Source organism: Mauremys reevesii, unplaced genomic scaffold (assembly GCF_016161935.1).
Source record: "Mauremys reevesii isolate NIE-2019 unplaced genomic scaffold, ASM1616193v1 Contig145, whole genome shotgun sequence".
NCBI classification, from domain to species: Eukaryota; Metazoa; Chordata; order Testudines; family Geoemydidae; genus Mauremys; species Mauremys reevesii.
In genome coordinates, this window is record NW_024100766.1 from 81,900 (window position 1) to 104,445 (window position 22,546).

Genomic DNA, 22,546 nt, shown 5'->3' on the forward strand with positions numbered 1-22,546 from the left:
AATCCCTGCAAGCTGCATGGACGCTTTTTAAAGACACCATAATAGAGGCCCAACTTGAATGTATACCCCAAATTAAGAAACACAGTAAAAGATCTAAAAAAGAGCCACCGTGGCTTAACAACCATGTAAAAGAAGCAGTGAGTGATAAAAAGGCATCTTTTAAAAAGTGGAAGTCAAATCCTAGTGAGGTAAATAGAAAGGAGCATAAACACAGCCAAATTAAGTGTAAAAATATAATAAGAAAAGCCAAAGAGGAGTTTGAAGAATGGCTAGCCAAAAACTCCAAAGGTAATAACAAAATGTTTAAGTACATCAGAAGTAGGAAGCCTGCTAAACAACCAGTGATTGAGATACAAAAGGAGCACTTAAAGACGATAAAGCCATTGTGGAGAAACTAAATGGATTCTTTGCTTCAGTCTTCACGGCTGAGGATGTTAGGGAGATTCCCAGACCTGAGCCAGCTTTTGTAGGTGACAAATCTGAGGAACTGTCACAGATTGAAGTGTCACTAGAGGAGGTTTTGGAATTAATTGATAAACTTAACATTAACAAGTCACCGGGACCAGATGACATTCACCCAAGAGTTCTGAAAGAACTCAAATGTGAAGTTGCAGAACTATTAACCATGGTTTGTAACCTGTCCTTTAAATCGGCTTCTGTACCCAATGACTGGAAGATAGCTAATGTAACGCCAATATTTAAAAAGGGCTCTAGAGGGATCCCAGCAATTATAGACTGGTAAGTCTAATGTCAGTACTGGGCAAATTAGTTGAAACAATAGTAAAGAATAAAATTGTCAGACACATAGAACAACATAAATTGTTGGGCAAAAGTCAACATGGTTTCTGTAAAGGGAAATCATGTCTTACTAAACTATTAGAGTTCTTTGAAGGGGTCAACAAACATGTGGACAAGGGGGATCCAGTGGACATAGTGTACTTAGATTTCCAGAAAGCCTTTGACAAGGTCCCTCACCAAAGGCTCTTACGTAAATTAAGTTGTCATGAGATAAAAGGGAAGGTCCTTTCATGGATTGAGAACTGGTTAAAAGACAGGGAACAAAGAGTAAGAATAAATGGTAAATTCTCAGAATGGAGAGGGGTAACTAGTGGTGTTCCCCAAGGATCAGTCCTCGGACCAATCCTATTCAACTTATTCATAAATGAACTGGAGAAAGGGGTAAAAAGTGAGGTGGCAAAGTTGCAGATGATACTAAACTGCTCAAGATAGTTAAGACCAAAGCAAACTGTGAAGAACTTCAAAATGATCTCACAAAACTAAGTGATTGGGCAACAAAATGGCAAATGAAATTTAATGTGGATAAATGTAAAGTAATGCACATTGGAAAAAATAACCCCAACTATACATACAATATGATGGGGGCTAATTTGGCTACAACGAATCAAGAAAGAGATCTTGAGGTCATCATGGATAGTTCTCTGAAGATGTCCACGCAATGTGCAGAGGCAGTCAAAAAAGGATGTTAGGAATAATTAAAAAGGGGATAGAGAATAAGATAGAGAATATATTATTGCCCTTATATAAATCAATGGTATGCCCACATCTTGAATACTGCGTACAGATGTGGTCTCCTCATCTCAAAAAAGATATACTGGCACTAGAAAAGGTTCAGAGAAGGGCAACTAAAATGATTAGGGGTTTGGAACAGGTCCCATATGAGGAGAGATTAAAGAGTCTAGGACTTTTCAGCTTGGAAAAGAGGAGACTAAGGGGGGATATGATAGAGGTATACAAAATCATGAGTGATGTGGAGAAAGTAGATTAGGAAAAGTTATTTACTTATTCCCATAATACAAGAACTAGAGGCCACCAAATTAAATTAATGGGCAGAAGGTTTAAAACAAATAAAAGGAAGTTCTTCTTCAAACCGCGCCCAGTCAACTTGTGGATCTCCTTGCCTGAGGAGGTTGTGAAGGCTAGGACTATAACAGCATTTAAAAGAGAACTGAATAAATTCATTGAGGTTAAGTCCATTAATGGCTATTAGCCAGGATGGCTAAGGAATGGTGTCCCTAGCCTCTGTTTGTCAGAGGGTGGAGATGGATGGCAGGAGAGCCATTTGATCATTACCTGTTAGGTTCATTCCCTTTGGGGCACCTGGCATTGGCCACTGTCAGTAGACAGGATACTGGGCTAGATGGACCTTTGGTCTGACCCAGTATGGCCGTTCTTATGTTCTTATGTGTTGGAGAGGGTGTCAGTCTGTTGGTGTAGATCAGGGGTTCTCAAACTGGGTGTTGGGAGCCCTCAGGCGATTGCAAGATTATTACATGGGGGGGGTCGTGAGCTGCCAGCCTCCACCCCAAACCCCACTTCACCTCCAGCATTTATAATGGTGTTAAATATATAACCAAGTGTTTTTAGTTCATAAACGGGTGGCACTTGGAGGCTTGCTATGTGAAAGGGATTGCCAGTAGAAAAGTTTGAGAACCACTGGTGTAGATGCAAAGACTTGAGATGGAAGAATTGTGTTGGGTGTAAAAAGGTACCTTAACTTGTGATTTCTATGCGTTTTAGTGCTAATGCGTGGAAACATACTTAACCAATCTTAACTCTAGGAAATTCCACACACACTTTATTAATGTAGAGCAGGGGTCGGCAACCTTTCAGAAGTGGTGTGCCGTCTTTATTTATTCACTGTAATTTAAGTTTTTGCGTGCCAGTAATTCATTTTAACGTTTTTAGAAGGTCTCTTTCTCTAAGTCTATAATATATAACTAAACTATTGTTGTATGTAAAGTAAATATGTTTTTTAAAATGTTTAAGAAGCTTCTTTTAAAATTAAATTAAGATGCAAAACCTCCCTGACCAGTCGCCAGGACCTGGGCAGTGTGAGTGCCACTGAAAATCAGCTCGCGTGCTGCCTTCGGCACGAGTGCCATAGGTTGCCTACCCTGATGTAGAGTTTTTATTTTGGTTTGGTTTTATAAATATGGCTGAGGTCTTAGGACTAGCCTAGCTGAGAAGATGGAAAGATACTCCTTGATCCCCTGAATAGCATGGTGATGAGGGTGATAAAAGGACCTGAATAGAATATGATAGAAAAGGGGCTAGCTGGGAAGTGAGGTTGTGGAACTAGTTGAAGAATTGTACCTCCTCTGCTTTACATTTGCACACCTGGTTTAGAAAGCTTTAAGGGCTGCTCCAGGGGGCTTTCAAAACATATTATTTGAAACATCAGGAACATGTCAGAATGAAAGGCTTTGAATGTCATTAAGCAAAAGCTTGAGCATTTTTCCTCCCCTAGGGGTGTAGTTTTAAACAGAGCTGAGATGAGTGTTTCACTAGTTTCCGTTGTTTCTCCTATCCCTGTCCCCTGGCTAGCTCCACTCCTGAGACATTCAGGGTACATTTGCACCACAAGTTAAGGTATAATTGTAGCAGGGGTAGGCACATCTGCACTATTTTTAATCTAGTTAGCATGTTTAACAATAATAGTGAAGACATGATGGCATGGGTTTCAGTATGGACAAGCAACCCAAGTACGTACCCAGGGTTCATGATGTGCCCATCTGTGCTACAATTACACCTTAACCTGCAGTGTAGCTGTACCTCACTTTACACCTTAACCTGCAGTGTAGCTGTACCCTCTGCTGTTTTTCCCATCCATTGCCCTTTGTCATTGTCTGGTCAAGTTTTCTTTTTTGAAAACTATAAGTGTTTAAATTTTAGGTGTAATTGCATATGCATAAAATATCCTATTAAGATGCATTATGTTGAACAACTTAAAAGCTTGGTGAATCTTTCTAATTAGGTTGACAAAAGGGACTCAGAATAGCTCTATTGTAGAGGTTGAGGCATCTTCTCTGGTTGGCTTTCCATTATAAAAGTATTTTTAAATGTATATCATTAACTTCAATTTTCTCCCAGTAGGTTCTCCTAAATCAGAAATCTAAATTATATAGCTTTACCAGAAGCTTTTCATCAATGTTATTACCTCTACTGTGGTTTACTGCCTCCAATTTCCCAAGATGGGATTTGTAACAAGAAAGGAACCATTAGATGATATTATTACAAATTAACCCTCACCCAAAAATACCTTTATTTAACCATATACTAAAATGCATGTTCTGTTCTAACATTTCTTCTGCATACTGCCTCAGCAAACTGAAGTGCCACTCCAGCAAATGTTTTCATTCATTCACCCCAAGCTAGAATTCCACCAACGCATTTAGGGTGCCCAACCACTAAAATGCAGCAACTTTTTGCAAGGAACATGACAGTTATTTAATGGTGCACAGCAATACTTCACAACCCTTTAGGAGAGGAAGAAAAAAGGAATCCTGTAGCCCAGGGGTTGGCAACCTTTCAGAAGTAGTGTGCTGAGTCGTCATTTATTCATGCTAATTTAAGGTTTTGTGTGCCAGTAATACATTTTAACATTTTTCGAAGGTCTCTTTCTATAAGTCTATAATGTATAACTAAACTATTGTTGTATGTTAAGTAAATAAGGTTTTTTTAAATGTTTAAGAAGTTTCATTTAAAATTAAATTAAAATGCAGAGCCCCCGGACCGGTGGCCAGGACCTGGGCAGTGTGAAAATCAGCTCGTGTGCCGCCTTTGGCATGTGTGCCATAGGTTGCCTACCCCTGCTGTAGCCCTTTGAAACTGCAGAGATGAGAGGGTATTTTAATTGGATAGAAAGAAATTGCCCTAAGGGGAATTAGGACCTTACCTTTAGTATCTGAGCCAAAAACACCCACTATTGATGGAGGGGGAACCCTGTCATTGGTTCTGTGATGACCATAAGTGACCAAAACCTCATTTTTACATCTCTTCTAAAAAGACAGCATCTCCAGCAATGCAGTGCCACCAAACACTACGCTGTCACCCTGATTCAGCACAATCTCAATAGGAAAAGTTCCACTTACAGACATCACTAATTCAAGAATTATCATGAGTGATCCTTTAAGGTGCTTGTACAAGTACTGTTCAATCATGACCCAGCTTAGTGTGTGAGATTTATATAGTATTATAGCCCAAACAAGTCTGGCTGCAAGCCATGAATACTGAATACATGATGGGTCATTACACAAAGTAAAACTATTTTCCCATGCTATTTTCCCCCTACTGTTACTCACACCTTCTTGGGCCATCCTGATTATCACTACAAAACGTTTTTTTCTCCTGCTGATAATAGCCCTCCTTAATTGATTACTCTCATTATAGTTGGTATGGCAACACCCATTTTTTCATGTCCGTGTATATCTATCTTCCTACTGTATTTTCCACTGCATGCATCTAATGAAGTGGGTTTTAACCCACAAAAACTTATGCTCAAATAAATTTGTTAGTCTCTAAGGTGCCACAAGTACTCCTCGTTCTTTTTGCTGATACAGACTAACACAGTTACCCCTCTGAAACCTGAATACATGCTGATACTTTTGCCCTCCTTTCTTTGCTGTTGACTCCCTGGCTCAGCTAATATCAGGGGCGGCTCCAGGCACCAGCACACCAAGCGTGTGCCTGGGGCGGCAAGCTGCGAGGAGTGGCTTGCCGGTCGCCATGAGGGTGGCAGTCAGGCAGCCTTCGGCGTCATGCCTGCGGGAAGTCCCCCGGTCCCGGCCGCGGCAATTTGGCGGCAGGTACGCCAAAGGCGCTGACCAGCGGACCTTCCTCAGGCAAGCCGCCGAAAGCCGCCTGACTGCCGTGCTTGGGGCGGCAAAATACGTAGAGCCACCCCTGACTAATGTAGAGAGTTTTTCTAATGAAGATGACGTAGAATAAAAATATGGGAAAGGAAAGATTAAAAAAATAAAATGAAAAAAATAAATAAGGGAGAGCTAATTAGGAAGAGGTTTATGGAAGATTTTCTCTTCCAGACTCACTGCTGCTCTTTCTTTGGTGCTGCCTGAACCTAACAGAAGCATATAGCTCCTTTTCATGAACTTGGTTCCCTGCCCTTCAGCTATTGTGTGCATTGAAAGTTGGGAAAAAAGGTCTTGCCTTGATGTTATGTAACCTTACAGACATTAATTTGAAACAAACAAAACACTTAAAGCAGCTCTCATTCAGGGGATTTTACTGAGTGTTACTAAATTGCTGAATATTTAATAGCTAATCATGCTCCAGACCCCAAGGTCTGTCCCCCAAATGATAAGACTTTTTATTAAATGAACTTTAATTACTTAATAATTAGACCTTCTGTTGGGAAAGATGGGGATCCTGATAAGCTGCCAACCAGGCTGCAGGGCAAATCAGACTTGTGTGCCATTTTCAGATTAGAATTTAAAAGCAGGTCTGGGTGTAATGTTCTGAGACAGTGGGTGAAAGGCAGCCAGCCCAGTGTGTGAAAAGCCATGGATGGCATGAACCTGAACTGTGAAGTGGTTTATTTTTATGGTTATCTTAAAACTAGTATAACTATGCAAGGGAATCAATGTCAGACTGTTAGACTAAACCAATTGAACCAGATGTCAATACTGTAATGAGGATTGTGTCTGGGTCTACTAATATTTAAAATACTTTAGGTGTGGTGGGAAAACTCTGTGATAAATTGCTGACCGTGTGAGAAATGTTTTGACTGTCTCCGTGTCTACTCATTAGTCCTCTTCCCCGAAACAAGCTTACAACATTCCGGGCTTCTGAGCAGCTTCAAAGAACAATCTTTAAAAAAAAAAAAAAAAAGCCTGAAAATGTTGTGGAATTTCACCATAAGAACATAACATAAGAACATAAGAATGGCCGTACTGGGTCAGACCAAAGGTCCATCTAGCCCAGTATCTGTCTACTGACAGTGACCAATGCCAGGTGCCCCAGAGGGAGTGAACCTAACAGGCAATGATCAAGTGATCTCTCTCCTGCCATCCATCTCCATCCTCTGACGAACAGAGGCTAGGGACACCATTCTTTACCCATCCTGGCTAATAGCCATTTATGGACTTCACCACTATGAATTTATCCAGTTCTCTTTTAAACATTGTTATAGTCCTAGCCTTCACAACCTCCTCAGGTAAGGAGTTCCACAAGTTGACTGTGCACTGCGTGAAGAAGAACTTCCTTTTATTTGTTTTAAACCATAAAAACTATACAGGCTTGAGGCCTTTGCCAGGCAATATATAGTCTTGGACCAGTGACAGCCCTGGGATCTGCTATAGTGGGATCCTGGAGACTTATAAACAGGAGCATTGTACATAACCACTGGAAAAGGGAAGGTCCCTGCTTTCCATTGGAACAGTATACGCTTCTAGAGCTGTAAGGACCCAGGAGATCAGAAAGTAAAACCATGACATTTATATATATACAGAAAGCCTACGGTAGATTATTTTTAAACTTTTTTTTTTATGGCTCTTTCTGTGTTGTGAATGCTTGGACTGAGAATGAAGGTACCTGACCTTACAGATGCAGAAAAAATGCAAAGTCCCAATCATGTTTTTAAACTCTCTAAACATGCCTAAAATGTCTTTTCTGTAACAGATGTGGCATATATAGAACGTATGGTCGTGTCCAGTGGTGGTGCTCTGGGCTGAGTGCATAACTTGTGACAGCCTCGCATACGTAACATGGCCATCCAATCTCTGACTGATAAAATCCTTATACCACACTGCACCAATTTGTAGCTGTGTACAGGGTAGAATTTCAAAACCGCCTATGTAGCTAAGGAGCACAAGTCTCATTGGGGTCACAAAGTCTTGTGCTTTTAAATCACTCAGGCACTCTTGAAAATCCTAACTGCAGTGTCTTTCTCCATCTTTTCCATGTGTTGTAACAATATGTGTTATATACAGTAGAGCCAAATTCACCACTGAAATAGACATATCTCTCTCAGCCACCACCACTACTACTGTCCCCAGTACACCCTTGTTTAGAAGGGCTTTTTCCATAGCAAGAGTGGAAAGTCTGCAGTCACTTGCACTGCTTTGCATATGGGCTTGAAAGGAAGACCTCCAATCCTCCGCTCTCTAACCCCACCCCAAACTTGTGGGTCTGGATTCCCACAGAACCCATGAAGGGGTTTGTGTGGTGTCTGGGGAAAGGTGCATGTGCCACTAGGGTTCCAGGTGAAATGAAGCATATTCCCCCTTTCCTAAATGAAATCTGTGACATATGGAGTGTGATGATGGTTTGTAATATACCTAAATTCTTAATGAGTTCTGGAGTCACTACCTAGGGTGGCCAGATCTAAGTGATTGTGAGAATCAGCCTTGGTCCCGCAGTTTTTTAATTTATTTGCCTAAAATGGAGATTCTTGAAATTGCTGCATGGACTCTTGAGGACAACCAGGTGTTTGTGACAAAAGCCTTGTTCATATGCTATCTTGACGGACAGGTTTTTGTTTGTTTGTTTTGCTCCCTTAAACTTTCGTGAACCTTCTTTTCTGCTGACATGAATGTAGTGGTGGCTTTTAACAGCTTTCCGTCCACACGCATGTTGCTTGTAACTTTTAATTATTTATTTAAAGCAAAGCTAAAATAAAAGCATTCAATGCTTCTGTCTTTTGAGTTTACATCAGCTCTGCTTCATGTGAAAAGCTGTTACAGCCTGTGTCTGTGCCAACAGCTTCATTTGAAATGTAGCATTTTTGCTCTTTCTGTAGATTATGGAAGGGTGCAGCTGATGGTTGTTCACCTATAATAATAATAATAATTAATAATTGGAGATATACCTATCTCCTAAAACTGGAAGGGACCTCGAAAGGTCATTGAGTCCAGCCCCCTGCCTTCACTAGCAGGACCTGTGGTGTGGAATTCAAAACTACCACGCAGAGTTGAGTTGTTCTTTCTCTTTTCAGAGCAGGGTACTCTTTAAATATGTATTAACGGTGATCATTATGATTACAAAGTACTAAATACGTAGGACAATGTGCAGTATGACTTTTTTTTTTAACATGCAGGAATCTTTTCATAAGTTGCAGTTAATGTCATTAAAATTCATTATTAAGTTAAAGGAGACATGAGTTCCTCTCCTTCAACTGCATCCTTGACTGTTTAGCTAAATGTGTGTATATTATATGTGTGTTTGTACAGCACCTAGAACAGCGGGATCCTAGACCATGACTGGGGTTCCTAGGCACTATGGAAATATAAATAATAATAATATATAGTTCTTGCTACCATAGTGTCTGAGCACCTTACAATTGTTAATGGATTTTATCCTCACACCCCTGCCCTCCCGCCTTGTGTGAAGTATCTCAGGTGGTGAGCTGAGACAATGGGTAGATTATGTGACTTGACCCCAATCACACAGGAAATGTGGTTGAGCCAGGAATTGAACCCAGGTTTCCTGAATCCCACTCTAACAATACATTTATTAGACGACACTAGTTTCTGCCCTACCCACTCAGTGAAATTTTGACTGACTTTTTACTGGCCAAAATGCCAGAGCCCTTATTTTCTTTCTTCTCGAACTCTTGGTGGCCTCTGACACCACCGACCACTCCCCTACTTTTTGAAATATTGCACTTCGTTGACTTTGGGGGCTCTTGCCTCTTACTGGCCTCTTTCTACTCCTCTAATTTGCTTTCAAAATCTCTTTTGATGGGTTCTTCTCTTCACTCTCTCCCTTTGTCGATAGGCCTCTCCAAAAAGCTCTGTGCTTGTCCACCTGCTCTTCTCTCTCTACCTCCTATTTCTAAATGATCTTATCCATAAGGGTGGCTTCAAATACCATCTTTATACCGATGATTCACAGATCTATCTCTCTGCTAAAGACCTGTCTCCCTTTATCCAAACCCTAACTTCAACCTGTTTCTCTGACGACATCTGGTCATCATTTGGCAACTGAGCATTTCCTCTCCCCTTCTCCCTTGGTGTTCTGTTACCATTGATAACATCGCCATAGAGGCCTATAATCTGGGCATTATCTTTGACTCACTCAGGCCTGGTCCAATTCTTGCAGCTTTTACCTACTTGACATTTCACAGATCTGGCTTTTTAGTTTTGGTATCCTGGTGTACGTGGGGTGCGTGGGAATGGTTTGTTTGTATCATTAAAGACATTATCATGCTCAGATGTGTGAGGGGGCAGAATTACTGTTTCATTGGCAACCATAAATCTGGCATTTCCAGTGCTGCTGCCACTGTTGCTTTGAAAGATATTTACATCTTTCATTTGCATTCCTTGGGGGAAATGGTGATTTTTTTAACAGTCTATATCTCAGCCAAAACCCAATGGAATTTCATGGTACAAGTAAAACACCCATGTCTAGCTCAAAGGCTTGGACCCTATTGAATTTTGCAATTCAACAGCTGTGTTGGAGCCTCTCAAAATATAGGTTGCAAGAGTCCTTCATAATGAAAAAGTGACAGGAGTTGCTACCTCTGCCTGCAATAACATGGATATAGACTTCGCTTGTTTCCATACAATGAATAGTATCCTTTCAGAGGACATGTCAGTCATACAGTTTGATGTGCAGCATGGAAGAAAGATTCCATTAGGTGGAAAGATGTGAAAATAACAAAAAGTTTCTTAATCCTACTTAATTTCGGTACATCTTTCTTTGAATTTCATCCTGTTCTGAATAGTGTGTATTGCAGAACACTGTGTTTGTACTTTGATAAAGTTATTCCTGAAGTAGTTTGTAAGTAACGTGTTGCTATTTGGTACTCTCTTATGTCAATAACACATCTATTATTTTCTTCTTTAAATTACACTCATTAGTGGCATACTGATAGTTATTCAGCAATCACGGAAGCCTCAAAGTACTTGTCTGAACATCACTTATTCTTCAGATTGGATGATTAGCCAAATCCAGATCAACACAGATACATTGTGCAATTTATATTTTCAGTGACTATATAATTGCTTCTTTTCCTTGTGCTTGCAGGACCATTGAGGTTTCTTTCCCAGACAGAATCTGTCACAGCTTTTGCAGGAGACACAGTTTTGTTAACGTGTGAAGTAGTTGGAGAGCCTATGCCGATGGTACACTGGCAAAAAAACCTGGAGGACCTGATCCTGAGCCCCAGTGACACCCGAGTGGCTGTCTTGCCCTCTGGAGCTTTACAGATTAGCAGAATCCAAGCAGGAGACAGTGGGATCTATAGATGCCTTGCAAAAAATCCTGCTAGTTCCAGAACTGGAAATGAAGCAGAAGTCAGAGTTTTGACAGGTAAGAACCATATGATTTTACATTGCCCTTATGCTTCCCCAAGTATATGTGGCTCAAAAGCTTGTCTTTCACCAACTGAAGTTGGTCCAATAAAAGATATTACCTCACCCACCTTGTCGCTCCTGATGGGGGCAGTTAAGTTTTCTTTCCAGTTGCTTCTATGAGCTTACGAGTTCTTTATTTTGAAGAGCCTGGAGACATTTAGAAGCTTCTGGGTGTGAAGGTGAGTAGCTGGCCTTATGTGACTAGCCAAATTTCCATAGGCCATGGTTTGAGAGCTGATGCAATTTTAGTTAAAGGTTTATGTTCCTGTATCTATATCCATATTCATTCTTGTATCCACATCTCGTTCTATGTACCTTTTGGCCTGCCAGGCTTTCCACCACTCCAACAGTCTTCCGTCTAGCTCCAGCGTCTTTATTTCTAGAAATATTACCATGAATATAATTGAGCAACAGAAGATTGCTCTGCAGCATGATTCCGTGCAGAAATGCCTTGCCTTCTAGTCCTGTGTTTCTAAAGGCAAACACCAGTGAAATTCTACAAGGACATTAACCATCATATTTTTAGAATCTGCTCAGAAAGCCCTCCTGCTGGATGATCAAGTCTAAGGGGAAAAACAATTGAAGACAGTTGGCAGTTTTTCAAAGAGACATTATTAAGGGCACAAGAGCAAGCTATCCTACTGAGTAGGAAAGATAGGAAGTATGGCAAGAGACCACCCTGGCTTAACCAGGAGATCGTCAATGATCTAAAATTCAAAAAAGAGTCCTACAAAAAGTGGAAACTCAGTCAAATTATAAAGGATGAATATAAACAAATAACACAAATATGTAGGGACAAAATTAGAAAAGCCAATGCACAAAACGAGATCAAACTAGCTAGGGACGTAAAGGAACAAAAACAATTCTACAGATACATTAGAAGCAAGAAGACAACCAAGGACAGAGTAGGCCCATTACTCAATGAGGGGGAAAAGCCAATAACAGAAAATGTGCACATGGCAGAGGTGCTTAATGACTTCTTTGTTTTGGTTTTCACCAATAAGGATGGTGGTGATTGGACATCTAACGTAGTGAATACCAGTGAAAATGATGTAGGATCAGAGTCTAAAATAGGGAAAGAACAAGTCAAAAATTACTTAGACAAGTTAGATGTTTTCAAATCAGCAGGGCTTGATGAAATGCAGCCTAGAATACTCAGGGAGCTGACTGAGGAGGTATCTGAGCCATTAGCAATTATCTTTGAATAGTCACGGAAGATGGGAGACATTCCAGAAGACTGGAAAAGAGCAAATATAGTGCCCATCTATAGAAAGGGACATAAGGACAACCTGGTAAATTACAGACCAGTCAGCTTAACTTCTGTATCCAGAAAGATAATGGAGCAAATAATTAAGCAATCAATTTGCAAACACCTAGAAGATACTAAGGTGATAAATAACAGTCAGCATGGATTTGTCAAGAACAAATCATGTCAGACCAACCTGATACCCTGTCAAAGAAAGCTAACGAGCCTTGTGGATGGGGGGAAGCAGTAGATATGGTATATCTTGATTTTAGTAAGGCTTTTGATACTGTCTCACATGACCTTCTCATAAACAAACTAGGGAAATGCAACCTAGATGGAGCTTCTATAAGGTGAGTGCATAACTGTTTGGAAAATCGTTCCCAGAGAATAGTAATCAGTGGGTGACAGTCGTGCTGGAAGGGAATAACAAGTGGGGTCCCACAGGGATCGGTTCTGTGTCTGGTTCTGTTCAATATCTTCATCAATGATTTAGATAATGGCAAAGAGAGTACAGTTATAAAGTTTGCAGATGATAACAATGGGAAGGGTTGCAAGTGCTTTGGAGGATAGGATTAAAATTCAAAATGATCTGGACAAACTGGAGAAATGGTCTGAAGTAAACAGGATGAAATTCAATAAGGACAAATGCAAAGTACTCTATTTAGAAAGGAATGATCAGTTGCACACATACAAAATGGGAAATGACTGCCTAGGAAGGAGTACTGTGGAAAGGGATCTGGGATCATAGTGGATCACAAGCTAAATATGAGTCAACAGTGTAATACTGTTGCAAAAAAAGGAAACATCATTCTGGGATGTATTAACAGGAGTGTTGTAAGCAAGATACGAGAAGTAATTCTTCCATTCTAGTCCATGCTGATTAGGCCTCAGCTGGAGTATTGTGTCCCATTCTGGGCACCGCATTTCAAGAAAGATGTGGACAAATTGGAGAGAGTCCAGAGAAGAGAAACACAAATGATTAAATATGTAGAAAACGTGACCTATGAAGGAAGATTGAAAAAAAACCGGGTTTGTTTAGTCTGGAGAAGAGAAGACTGAGAGGGGACATAACAGTTTTCAACTAATAGAAGGTTGTTACAAGGAGGAGGGAGAAAATTTGTTTTTTTCTTAATCTCTGAGGATAGGACAAGAAGCAATGGGCTTAAATTGCAGCAAGGGAGGTTTAGGTTGAACATTAGGAAAAACTTCCTAACTGTCAGAGTGGTTAAGCACTGGAATAAATTGCCTAGGGAGAGGGATTTTTAAGACCTTTTTGGACAAACACCTGTCAGAGATAGTCTAGATAATATTTAGTCCTGCCTTGAGTGCAGGGGATTGGACTACATGATCTCTCGAGGTCTCTTCCAGTTCTATGATTCTGTGATTCTATCATAAGCATATGTAACTTCTAGTTAAGCCAAAGGGCATGGTGCAGGTCTCTCGGACTGCTGGGGTGAAATCCAGACCCCATTGAAGCCACTTGGAGTATTGCCACTGAGTTCAGCAGAGCCAGGATTTTACCCATGAACTATTAGAATGAATCTGTCCATGTGTGGCTCTCTTATAGAGACATGGCTCACGGAGTTCTGTTTATTCTTCCTTTTGGGGAGTGGTAGATGGCTCTGGGAACCATTGATTTGATGGGCAGAGCCAATGGGATTTGTGAGATTCAAACATTCTCTGTATTTTAGATTCTGATGCCAGGGCAAAACCCCTGGGACAGCCTGGGATTATAGCTCCCACCAACTCCTCCGGATGCATTACAGATTGCTTGCAGCTTGGGGGCAGAACCAAACCCATCATTTGCTGGTAGCAAGGTAATACCCCACCTCCTGAAGTTCCCTGCAGTTTTTTTCTGCCTCAGTGGTTGCAGCCCTCCCAGCTGCTGAGTTTTTCAGAGGAAATTCCAAACTCCATTTCAAATTCTTAGACGAACAATTCTTCTCAATAATTTGCCTTTTGAGGAGATTGTATCCTCAGCTCTGCTTCCTCTTCTGAGGCATGGGCAGTCGGTGGTGCTCTGTAGGCTTCAGGGAGAGAGCTAGGGTGAGAGAAGTAAGAGGCAAAAGGAGGGGACTGTGTCCCCTCCCCTCTACTCCCTTGTCATGAGCGTCTTGTTGAGACATTGGGCCAATTCTGTGGGCAGAATGCAGTCTCTCTCCCAACTCAGACGAGGTGGGGTTACCTAGATACCCTTCCCCCTGGCAGGAAAGGAGGCAGGCAGGAAGGATTGGAAATGAACAGACTCCAGAGCACGCAGCCCCACAATCTCCACAATGGGAGTGAAGCCAAAATGGCAGCACACCAGATGTGGTTGCACCTGGGTCCCAGCCATGCTTCACACTATGGAGCACAGCCACCTCGTCCACTTCTCTACGAGTTGTGGATGGAGGGCACTGGGCACAGTATGGACACTGCAAATGGCAGTAAGGAGCCTTCATGTCCAGCTCTCTTCCCTTGCTGTGGCCTCTGTAATCGCCCCTCAGCCCTCTACTGATATACCAGGATTAGGAACTCCAGGAAAGAAAAAGACCTATCTGGCTCGTGTGGATCCCATGCAACAGAGGGTTGTGATTCTGGGGACTTGAGACTCAGAATCCCAGATCCATACTTGAGACCCAGAAAGGGCCTATTTGGGAGAGGGACACAAATAGTTCCAACCTCTCTTAGGACACGGAGATGGCTCTGAAAATATTTCAAGTGGTTTACAATCTCTGGACCCAATTTCATTTCCCCATCTAAAGCAGGATTATGGGGACAAGCTCCCATAAATAACTGAATAATAAAATCAGCTCTGTTTCCTCTGCTCTCCTCCCTGGAATGCAGCAGGGCAACTGATCCTCAGCACCTGGTTCCCTGGCTCATGAGATGAGTGCAGCATGGCGGATCAATACAGAAAAGAATAGGCCATAAACATACTGATTCCTCTAGGCATGCATGCATGCCCCTCACCACAAATAGAATTGTTCCTCCTTAGGGCAGGAAGGCCAGTGGTCAAAATCAGCGTTAGATAATCAAATATTTACAATATATCTAAAATACTCTACACATAGTGGCCTTAGGGAAGAAGGAAAGAAGGAAGAAGTCTCTCCTGTGTGAGTGGAAAATGTACGTACATTATGGTCCTAAAACCTGCATGTATTTAACTGATTGGAATCTGTACACGCGTGAAAATTCATTTAAACAATGCCCATTAGAAGGTACCTTCAATCTATAAAATCAGGACATCTGGTCACCCTACTTCCATAGATAACAGACCTGCTGTGGTTGCAGCAGTTCGTGTGTCTGATGGGATTTTCATAATAAGTAGGAAGAACATAATCAGCTCCACTCCTGAGAGATTCTCCTGCCTTGGGTGGAGCAAAGTTGTGCACCGCCCAACAATGTGTAAGGATCTGCAAGTCTATAATCAGGGTTGCAGGGTCCTGGGCCACCAAGAAAGCAGCATCCAACAATTTCTTGGAATATTAGGCACCACAGGAAATACTACCTGAAGAGGCCAGAGAGACAGAATCCTGCAGCCCCCTGATTAGTCCACACCAACTATTTAAATTAGGACATTGTCCTGCAGAGGTGTCCAAGCAGGAATGAAGACTCTGGCTTGCTACATATCTCGTCTTCACCCCATCTCACTCCTGACTCCTGCCTTTGACCTCAGCCCAGTGAAGAGTACCAGTCCAGCTGCCTCTGCCCCAGCCATTGTGCAAGCGGGATACAAGATCTACATGGCACACATTGGATTAACAGGGTGGCTTCTGCACCCAGAAATATCTCACTCATCATAAGTAATTTGGTGGGCTGGTGATCAACTTCTTTGCAACTAGAAACAGAAAATAAAGTGCCCTGTGGCCTTTCTGTGTGTCAGGGCTCAGGATCTTATGCAGTGAATGGCATCTTGCAAAGCTGGGCAAAGTCCCTGCTACATCTTCTAATCTTTTCCACTGCTCCACAGGACAATACAAAACATGGGAATGAGATACAGCATATGCCTTTTTGGATGTAGAGACTATAACACTCAGGCTTGATTAGCTTGGCCCTGGAGCTTCAGATGCCTGTCTTACAGAGCTTTGCTATTGCAAAACCAGTCTTCCACCCAGGAGCAGGGAGGTTTACAATTGATACTTGCATGAAGTGGTGATTGCTCTCATAGAGCCCAACAGAGAAATCAACATATAGAACTTATTCTATTGGCTGGTTAAGCCAGTGAAACACATCCTTGAGTGGCCATAGCCCAGGAAGGCTCGGTGGTGGGTATATAACAGTGTCCAAGCGAAAAGATCAAGTCTCTATAGTATAAAGTTCTCAGCATGTTCAAGAAAAGGAAGTTTTTTATACAAACGCCAACCTCAAATGCTTTCTTGGTCATCAACCTTATTCCAGCTCGAGGGAATAGAATATGTCCTTGGAACCTCATTCTGCTCTTTACAGCACTACCTAGGTTGAACCCCTGCAGGGGCTATGTTCTCTATCCATTGGAGAAGGCCTTTCAATGTCATTTTTTTCCTCTTTTGGCAGAGTTTTTCTCCATGTGTGGTAACCATATTTAAAGGATGATTTTACTTCCCACTCTTGAGGCACATTGGCACAAAAATTAACTTTAATGGCTCAAAGAATAGGGAAACTTATCCATGCCTATCTGAAAATTGCCTTTTTTCAGGTAATAAGGTCCACAGATCTGGCCCACCCTTGAGACCAGTGGATTATGCAGAATAGAGATGAAAACTGGCATCCAAAGATTAGGGTTAGTTGTCGGTTGGTGGAATTTACCATGTTCTGCAGTAGGAGAAATTTTTGTGGTTTTCCTCAAAGTATATTTAACAAAATCTGTAACTTAAGAAAGTGTATTTGAATTATTCTGATTGTAGAAACTTTCTCAACTGGAGGATACATCAGGGGGAAAGGCATTCCCCTGCTGCTAGTTACAGACAGGTCTGGCTGGCCGTAAGCTGCAAGCAGGTGGAAGTTCCCATTGTAATGGATCTATAAGCCTCATTGCTTGAAGAAAGGGAATTTTTAGTTAAGCACGGATAAATACTCTTATTCTTTTGGTTTGGAAGTGGGGATGGGGAGGAAAACAAAATTTGACACCTTTAATTCATTTATCCACCAAATAGCACAAATTTATTTAGATAATTGAACCTACAACTCAAATGTTTCTTGTGGCATGATCAGTAATGCTCTAAATAAACAAGACACTACTGAACAAAAATAGGCAGAAGCAAGGTTCCTCTAAACTCAGAATGGAGGAAGGGAGGAATTCAAAAGAAGGGACATTTTGTTTTGGAAATGTCTTCCGTTAATCTTCTAAGAAAGTACTAAAAACTTGGCGAGAGATACTCTCTGTCAAATTCAGCCTGTAGATATGTGCTTCCAGCCCTCATTGATTTCAGTACAGGCACAACTCAGAGAGCAGTATCTGGCCACAGAAAGATAGATCTTGACAGCATTTTTTTACACTGAGAAGTCATTTGAATTCCACCTTCTAAAACAACATTCCTGAGCCTCACTAGCAATATGGGAAGTGGATAGTTTGGATAAAATGTGAGCTGTCTCAGGCCATCATCCAAAGCCCAAACTAAAGCCAGATCTTTTCTGATGTCTGGAAAATTCAGTTTACTTTGAGTTCTTGCACTTCCTGATTCTGTGTGGGCCCAGAAGCAGTAGTGCCAAAATCCTGGGAGAATGGGTATTCTCATGGAATTTCCAACTCACTGAAGCTAAGGAGAAGTGGAAATTTCACAAGAAATCCTGTTCTCAGTGTTTTCAGTGCTGGGTCAACATGGCTGAATTTGGGATAAACATCAATAAATTCAGTGTTGTGTTGTCCAGGGTTTAACAAGGGGAATCCTGTAAATATCCCTCTGAGCCTATGGTAAATCCCATGTACCTGATGTGTGTATGATGGCAGAGAGGAGAGCTGAGGGACTGGAGAATCTATTCATTTATTTTCCCATTTAAACTGAAAATGTGCTGTCATTACCGTGACCAAAGACAGACACACCACGTTCAACTCTTATTTATAATACCAAATAGATAAGGATGTCTGGGAGCGTCCTCCCATGAGAATATTTTTGATAATACTTGCCAGTTGGTGCAATCTGGTTTATTCCAAAGGCAAAACATTTTCTCTTGCAATGTACTGTATGAGAACCTGGAGTAAGTCATCACTGGCAGGTATTTGTTTGGATAAAATGGATGGTGTAGTAATAGACAAACTTGCCTTCCGCTTGGAGGCAGGATTTTAAAAAAATTGCCACTAGCCTCTGCTATCAGACTCCAACACATCACTGGATTAAATTTGGGATGAGCTTTGAAGCTACTGGATGCTTATCTGAGCAAAGGCTTTTTAACCAATCTAACACCCATTCATTGTTTCACTTCTTCCTTTGTTTTACGAATAGCCAGCACACATTTTCCCCCAAAGAATGCTTATTCCTGATGCACAGACCTAACCTTTAATTAAAATGTACCCCTTTACTTCAGGTTCCAGAAACATAACCTCAGCCAGACACTTTGGACAGACACTACAAGACTGCAGAAAACGAGAGATGCTCACATCACCACATACGCTCCTCTAATCAATATAGAGAAAAGAATCTTCTTGTACACAGAAAAGAATCCTAAGATACAAAATCACTCCCAAACTCATCCCTGGTGTAAATTGATTGGTCCGGTTGGTTTCTTGAGAAGCCTGTACCCTGCTGAAGTGCAATGATTTTTTCCCCAATGCATAAGTTGTGTAGTTCATTGTCTAAAAGCATTAATTTTCCTTTTGTAAATAATAACCCTGCATTGTCCTTAGGGGCAGATGATATTGATGGGTCTAGTGTTACCTATTCTGGAGTCTTCTCTTTTGTCTCACACAGTTTACCTCTGCTGAATTACAGTGCAGAATTTGCCACCCTACTTCCCCACAAAAAACATCACACACAATGTGCTCCACCAAGGACAGGGGCAGCTCCAGGCACCAGCGCAGCAAGTGCGTGCGTGGGGCAGCAAGCCGGGGAAAGGGGGTGAGTGGCCTGTCAGTTGTCATGAGGGCGGCAGTCAGGGAGCCTTTGGTGGCGTTTCTGTGGGAGGTCTGCCGGTCCCCTGGCTTCGGCGGTAATTCAGTGGCGGGTACGCTGAAGGCGCGGGACCGGTAGATCACCCACACAACCACTGCCGAATCCACGTGACCAGTGGACCTCCTGCAGAAACGCCGCCAAAGGCTGCCTGACTGCCGTGCTTGGGAGGGCAAAAAATATAGAGCCGCCCCTGACCAAGGAAGAAGAAAAACTTGCAACCTGTTCTTATTTAATGAAAAATAGAGTTAATTTGCCTTTGGGTGATCAGCTCCATGTGCACACTTGTACTTATTGGAGGGAAGAGGGAGGAGGGTGAATGCACCATAGATGCTGTTGCTGTTCCTATTGAAGTAATACGACACACTCTGAATTGCATGAAGGGCTAAAATATGCTTTGATGGTTGTTAAGTAACTTCTGCATTAAAAGACCAGAGATTAGAACTTCACATTTGCTTAAGCACCACTTAACCCCACAGCAATGGCAGAAGGTGTTCTCATAAAAGTGGAATTACTGTCCCAGTTGAACAAAAGTCATCACTATTAGGCTAAATTGGTCCCCTGGGATGCTACAGGAATCTGTTCTTGGCCAGTTCTATTCAATATGTTTATCAATGATGTGGAAGAAAATATAAAATCATTGTTGGTAAAGTTTGCAAATGACACAAAAATTGATGGAGTGGTAAATAATGATGGTGAGTGGTCTGGGATCACTTGAACAACACGTATTTTAATACTGCTAAATAGAACTAGGAGCCAAGAAATAGGATGAGGGACTTAAAAAAAAAAGACTCAGAATAATACTGAAGATAAGGAAGATGCCAGCCTCAGCCCAAACAACATACTGATATGGAAATGATTGCTTTAGACTTCTTTTTAATGCTATATTTAGCTTTCCTATCATCGGAGCATTAATTTATTTTGTTCTGGAACAGTTAGGTAAACTCAGCTGAATTATTCTCAGCATAGAATTGTAGAATATTAGGGTTGGCAGAGACCTCAGGAGGTCATCTAGTCCAATCCCCTGCTCAAAGCAGGACCAACGCCAACTAAATTATTTTAGCCAAGGCTTTGTCAAGCCGGGTCTTAAAATCCTCTAAGGATGAAGATTCCACCACCTCCCATTCCAGTGCTTTACCACCCTCCTAGTGAATTAATGTTTCCTAATATTCAACCTAGACCTTCCCCACTGCAACTTGAGACCATTGCTTCTTGTTCTGTCATCTGCCACCACTGAGAACAGTCGAGCTCCATCCTCTTTGGAACCCCCTTCAGGTAATTGAAGGCTGCTATCAAATCCCCCCTCACTCTTCTCTTCTGCAGACTAAATAACCCCAGTTCCCTCAGCCTCTCCTTGTAAGTCATGTGCCCCAACCCCCTAATCATTTTTGTTGCCCTTTGCTGGACTTGTTCCAATTTGTCCAAATCCCTTCTGTAGTGGGGGGACCAAAACTGGACGCAATACTCCAGTGTGGCCTCACCAGTGCCGAATAGAGGGGAATAATCACTTCCCTTGATCTGCATACTGTCTCTATATTGCTCTTCCTCTCAATACAATGTTAGAAAAGAATTTTCTACTCTCCCCTGCCTCCCAAGCATGTTGGGGTTTGTGAAGTTTGCAAATACAAAAAATCTTATTTTTTATGGCCTGGTCCAATTGACAAACTCTTTTCTTCACTACACATGAGGGTTTTTGCACTTTTTTAACTTAGTTGTCACTAATGTTGTGTTTGAAATTTAGTGTGTGTAAATATTTAATGTTCACTCCAGCGTAGCCAAGTCTTGCAATTTGATTACTGGGTTTGAAATATTTGGTGTTTTACTTAAATCCCCAGGTTCTGGATTCAAGTAACTGTTGGTTTCTGTTGGAGGAAGTGGTGAGAGTCTAGTCTCATTGGTTAAGGAGCCTAAGTGCACCTCACTGGCTCAGAAACCAGACAACAAATAAAAAGAACCCAACATTTATTATTTGACTTAAAATAATCAAATTATTTTTTTTAATCTCATGATTTTGGGGCCTCCTGTAACGAAGTGGGAATTTTCTGTAATATAGTGACACCTATCTGTGCCTCAGTTTCCCTCAATTTTTGCAAGGCTATGATGTGTGGAGGGTAGAAAGATTGTTTTGCTCTCAGGGTAGGCAAGAGACACAGGTATGAATGCCACCTTGGTATCTGAGCCTGAATGGGTCATTGAAAAAAGACTAGCTGAGGCTGACCCTATAGCAACAGAGAATCTGAGACAACAATGACAAATCCAGTCACCAGGACACTGATGCCAAGCAACCATAGGGAGATGGATTTCCCACCTCTCTTAGCAGGAAGGCTGAGCAACATCCCCCAGCTAGAGAACAAAGGACAGAGGTGTCAGATAGGGAGGATGAGTGTTGGCTGCTGGAAGGAGTCAGGACTCCCACCTGGGATTTGATGAAGTAGGTCAGACTGAGAAACAGACAGACATCCTGAACATGGGAGTTCACTACAGCCTGGCAGGGCTCTGGACTAACCAGAATGGACTAACCAGTTCTCTATGCTAACCTTAGGACTTCCTATGTTGTGTTCCAATTGACTAATAAATCCTACAATTTTGACAATGCTATTTGAGTGTCATTGAAAAGGCTTGGTGAGGTGCATTAATCCCTGATGAGTGTACAAGTCTCTACCAGGAGCCTGTCTCATTTGGACTCGCTGGGCAAGGTGTGAAGCAGAAGGTGGCGAGGCCATGTTGCTTACCCTGGGGGAAGAGAGAGACCCCTTGGCAGTCTAGTACACTGAAAAAGTTCCTCCTGGAGACTGTTCCAAAACTAAGGCCTGTCACTGATCCTGTGGATTTGTGACACTAGCACATAATTTTTAAACTCTGTGTTTGCAGTCATATCATTTGTACTGTAATTTGTCAGTCATGGCACTCTTTACTAAGTATACAAAAATATTACAAGTATTGTGGAATTACGTAGAGTAATAAAATAAAATGTTCAATGGACAGCTGTGATTTTAGTTCAGGGAGAAAAAATAAAAGCAGCAAGACCCAATGAAACAAATACTAAAAATAAAATTATTGACCCTAAACATTTTATTCACATTTGGTTATACCTTAAGCAGGAAATATAATACACAGAGTGA

The 22,546-nt window shown here is 41.6% G+C and overlaps 1 protein-coding gene across 1 annotated transcript; it reads left to right on the forward strand.

The window, feature by feature from the left end:
* The first annotated feature begins 10,784 nt into the window (after nt 1–10,784).
* Nucleotides 10,785–19,113, forward strand: LOC120393090 (netrin receptor DCC-like). The gene is made up of 2 exons (XM_039517697.1): nt 10,785–11,070; nt 18,844–19,113. The coding sequence occupies exons 1-2, from the start codon at nt 10,875–10,877 to the stop codon at nt 18,936–18,938; spliced, it is 291 nt and encodes a 96-aa protein (XP_039373631.1). The 5' UTR covers nt 10,785–10,874; the 3' UTR covers nt 18,939–19,113.
* The last annotated feature ends 3,433 nt before the right edge of the window (nt 19,114–22,546 follow it).